Raw genomic sequence first — 5204 nt, 5'->3', positions numbered from 1 at the left:
ATTTTTTATATTATATTTATATAGATAGATTTCCTGCGAAGAAGTATAAATAAAAAAATCTTTTATATTACTTCTCTTTTTTCTTCTCTTCTACTTTATAATTATTATTTCTTTAGTAATTTATGATTATTCTCTTTATATTTTTTTATTATTTTATATAATCTTTATTATTTCTATCTATACTGTATTATTGTTATTTCTTTTTTTGTTGGATATTGATCTTATTCTTGATTACTTTATAATAATAAAGAAAACAGTATATTTCAAGCAGAATATTTTTATTAAAGCCTGCTATAACTTCTGTATATACTGTCTAAGATATATAAATAATAACTTTAATTTTAAGAAAAATACTCTATATAATATCAGTTATCTATTAAATATAAAAATATTTATCTTATATTATTTCTATTCCGCGAAGAAGAAGACTTATAATTCTGTAGATTTTATATACTCTGTATTATATATATATAATTTACTAATATTTCTTAAGTCTGTAACTAATCTGTTAGAAAATACTTATAATTTTATAAAAATTATTAAATAGGCCACTCTGATTCTGAAGAAAAAATATTAAAATAATAATATTAAATAGACTATCCGCAAAGAAGTCTATATTTTTATAAAGATATTTAATAATATAAAGAATATCTATACTTATAAATTTTTATTAAAGAATATTAAGACTGTCAAGTATATAAGTTCTTATTATAATTAAGAGATAAAATCTTTGTGATTTTATTATTAATATTCTATTAAAAGTTTATTACCGAGTATATTAAGTTTATTAAGATCTGTTATATTTTTTTAGTATAATTAATTTTTTATTTTAGTCTTCGCGTCTTGCTAAAGAATTATTATATTTATAAAACAAAAATATTGTTATATTTACTGTTTGATAATTTAGAATATATAGACTAGATTTCTGCTCTGTAAAACTTTCTTAATTTAATAAGAGCTATAGTATATATTTAATATCTGGATATTAATAATAATAAATTAACTTTAAATAATAAGAATAATATTATTAAATTAATTACAGATCTCTGTATTCTTTTTCTAAAGTCTATTTTTTTTATAAATATTTCTAAGTTATAATAAAAAGATCTGATTATTGTTGTTGTTTATCTTATAAATAGATAATAAATATAACTAAATATATTTAAGTATTCTCTGCTGTCTTATAATAGAATAATTTTATATTTATTAATATATTTAATCCGCGATAATATAATTAATAAAAAATATTAAGAGATTAATGTTTCTGTAGCTTATCTCTTAAGAATATAGAGTAATTTATTAGTAATTATCTTTTATTTTCTTAATATATAGTACTTTTTATAATATTTCTAGTATTATTTTATAGCTTTGAATATATTTTTTATATTTTTACTAAAAATTTATTGATTATACTTGCTTGACTATTTTTTCTATTTAATTAGATAATAATTCTGACTATTATAGTATTAATAGTCTTTAATTTCTTTAACTTTCTATTTATTTTTATTATCTAGCTTAGATATTAGAAGCGGTTCTTTATAATTTCTTTCAGTATTTTATAATTCTAATAAAAAAATATAGAATATATTATAAATTTATTTATATTTCTTAAATAAATATAATTAATATATCTGAGATCTAATATATTTAAGAATTTAAAAGAATTTTATAAACTTCAGAGCCAGCTTTTTTAGTTCTTTAAGTTATAAGTTCTGAGTTAATAGCTTAATTAAATCTTTTTTTTTAAAATAAAATAGTTTTTTATATTTATTATAATATTTCTTTTATTTTTCTATAGCTATTTACTATATTTTTTATAGCTGTTCTCTTATTTCTCTAAATTTCTTAATTTTATTTTATATTACTGGGACTTCTTACTGCTAAGAATTAGTCTTAATTCTAATATAAAAATCCAGCAAAAAGTTATAAAGAATATTATAAGATAATTAGTTTATAATTATATTATCTATATTATTACAGATAAATTAAGTACTTAAAAAAATTAATAACTAGTTAATATTATACTGGCTGAAGTAGTATTAAAGATAATATTTAAGTATTTGATTTATCTATTCTATTTAATTATTAGTTTAAGAATAAAATATAGTTAAAAGCTTCAAGATTATATAGCTATTATAAACTAAATTTAATTAGAATTTACTAATAAAGATTAATTTTTAATTAGATATAATCTTATTTAGAGATTTAAAGATTAATTTAATCTATTTATAGAATAGTTCAGCAAGATCTGAAGCAGTTATTATAAATAAAATAGTAAAGAAAAGATAATATTTTAAGAATTAATTAATAATAACTAGAATAGTATTAATAGTTTTTTTATATTAGATAATAGAAAGCAGTTCTGTAATAAAATCTATTATTAATTTAATAAAAAGATATAATAAAATTAATAATAATTTAAGACTATTATATAATTAATACTTTAAAGCAGTAATTTCTTAATATATTAAATAAGTTTAGATATATTTAACTATATTATATTATAATTTATTTCAGTAAAACTTTTTATATAATAATACTTCTATTCAGATCTTTCTGAAGTATTCTGCTAATAAATTATTATAATATAGCTTAATAAGTATCTGATATAATATCTTAAAAGAGAAAATATAGTATTAATCTTTAAAATAAATATAATTAATTATTTTAATAATTTAATATTTTTAATCTAATTATTTTTATTAAATAGTAGTTTTTTATTATTATATCTCTAAATTATTATTCTACAAATATAAGATTATCTTTTAAAATTTAGAATTATATATATTCAAGTATAAAACTTCCGCGGTATATATTTATAATACTATAGATTAAGAAATAAATCTTTCTTAAGATAAGTTCTTTTAAGCAGCCCAGTCAACTGTCTTTATATTAACTTAATTATTAAGATTCTTTAAGCTTAATATAATATAAATATTAAATCCAGAATAATCCTGTATATCTTAAGATTTAAACTAAGTTTTTTTTTTAATAAGATCTCTTATTATTAAAAATAATATATTTATAAATTATATTTAAATTAAGATTAATAATTTTTCTTGAGAAGCAGATTTTATTTAAGATTTAGAAAATATTCTAAAGAATCTATCTACTGAATTTGATTTTTCTGTTCTATATTTAATAATAAAATTATAGAGAATTAGACTTATAAATTATTAAGCTTGTTTTTTATTAACCCGGATTTAATATATAAAAAATTACAAGTTCAAATAATTTAATAAAATTTTAATTATTTGAAAAATATCTTCTAAATATTATTATTATTATTTAAAAGAGTAAATAATAGCAAATAGCTCTTGATCTAAAATATTATAATTTAGTTTAATATTAGAGAACTTATAAGATTAGAATATAACTAAATAAAATATATTTTTAATATTAGATTAAGATAAAATATTACTTATTTTTTCTTTTAATATATTAGTTTCTAAACAGCGGGGTTTTGTAGAATTAAAATATATTAATAAAGATATTTATTAAAAGACAGTAATAAAACAGCGGAAAGCAGTTTATTTAATTAAAATTAAATAAATCTTTTCTAACTTTTATCTGTTAATTATTTAATAAAGCAAAGAAATAAAAGACAAGATAATATAAGAATAATCTTAAATAAATTATTAATAAAAATTACAGAATCTAAGAAAAATCTGGATATTATAATAACTTTTAAGAATTAATTATAAAATAATATTATTTATTTATTAAGAATTTATAAATACTCTGTCAGAGTTAATAATATATTTCAGAAATTTAACTTAAGATTAATAGAATAAATATTTTAATAATTTTATATAAAGCTAAGCTTCTCAAAGTCTCTTTAAAACTTAATAAATATACTTTATATAAGATTTCTTATCTAATAAAAAGATAAGAATATTATCCAGATATACTATATAAAAATTATTAAGAAGTTCTCAAAGCATAATATATATATAGTTTTAGAAAGTTATTAAAATATTAGTTAATTTAAATAGTATAACTATATATTTAAAATAGCTATATTAAATATAAAATACTATTTTTTATTTATTATCTTTCTTAATATAAATTTAATAATATATATTCTTAATATTAATCTTTAAAAAGTAGATACTTCCTAAAATTCTGTTAAGAATCTTTAAAATAAGAAATAAGAAATAATAATTCTTAATAAAAATCTTATTAAAATTTTTATAGTCTATACAAAGATATAAGCTATTATTTTTTTTAAATATAAAAAAAATAAAGACTTTAGCAGAACTTTTTAAAAATTAAATTTAATCTAGTTTCAGATTCTCTTTAATATATTCTTATAAAATCTTAAGTTTAGCTTTAAATAAAAGATATATTAAACTATAAGAGAGTATTTTATTAAATTTAATATTAATAATATAGTCCGCAGGGCTATAAAAAGATAGCTATTAGAAGAAATCTATAAAAAATATATCTTAAAATTATTTAAATTTAATAAAAATTATCTCAGAATTTAATAATAAATTATAAGATTCTTTTTCTGATAATCAGATATTTTTAAAAAGCTTAATAATAATATATACTCTTGCTGAGTTTTAAATTACTTTAATAAATTAAATAATAAAAAATAGTAAAATAAATAATATATTAAATTATTACTAACAGTTTTATACTAATAAGATAATATATAAATTATAAAATATAATTATTAAAAATAGTACAGAACTATCTTTTAGTCAGAAATCTTAATTAATCTTTATATAATATTATTTAAAAGTATAGATGTCTCCTCGCGAATTAATAATAATAATAGAGACTTTTTATATATTATAAATAAAAATAATAATTTAATTAATAGCTTTAATCTTTGGCGCAGTAACTAAAATATATTAAAAATTATAAATTTTAATAAACTAATAATTAATAATATCTACTTCGGCGCAGCTATTCAGATTTATAAAGATTTTAAGACTATTTTAAATATAGATAGAAATATAAAAACAATATATAATCTCTATTATAAATAAAGAAATTAAAATTATAAAGTCTATTCTAACTTCTCTATTTTTCTCTTTAAATCTAATAAAAATTAATAGATTCTAGTAGATTAAATTCTTTTATTTTTAATAGAATATTAATTTATAAGATATTAAATACTTTTATATATAAAATATTATAATTAATTACTATTTTTTCTAATAGAATTTTTTCTATAATTCAGGATATCTTTC

At 15.2% G+C, this 5204-nt stretch overlaps 2 protein-coding genes across 2 annotated transcripts; one reads left to right on the top strand and one right to left on the bottom strand.

The window, feature by feature from the left end:
• Window positions 1-304: 304 nt before the first annotated feature.
• On the top strand, window positions 305-547 carry BO70DRAFT_299837 (uncharacterized protein; the record flags this gene model as incomplete). The annotated part of the gene is made up of 1 exon (XM_025539648.1): window positions 305-547. A coding segment is annotated over one exon (243 nt), but the record flags the coding sequence as incomplete, so codon positions are not given.
• Window positions 548-4070: 3523 nt separating this feature from the next.
• On the bottom strand, window positions 4071-4268 carry BO70DRAFT_300072 (uncharacterized protein; the record flags this gene model as incomplete). The annotated part of the gene is made up of 1 exon (XM_025539657.1): window positions 4071-4268. A coding segment is annotated over one exon (198 nt), but the record flags the coding sequence as incomplete, so codon positions are not given.
• Between the last annotated feature and the right edge of the window lie 936 nt (window positions 4269-5204).

The sequence above is a fragment of the Aspergillus heteromorphus genome (genome assembly GCF_003184545.1).
Source record: "Aspergillus heteromorphus CBS 117.55 chromosome Unknown BO70scaffold_33, whole genome shotgun sequence".
Classification (NCBI taxonomy): Eukaryota; Fungi; Ascomycota; class Eurotiomycetes; order Eurotiales; family Aspergillaceae; genus Aspergillus; species Aspergillus heteromorphus.
The sequence above is the reverse complement of the archived record's forward strand: the minus strand, read 5'-3'. Positions and strand labels throughout refer to the sequence as shown.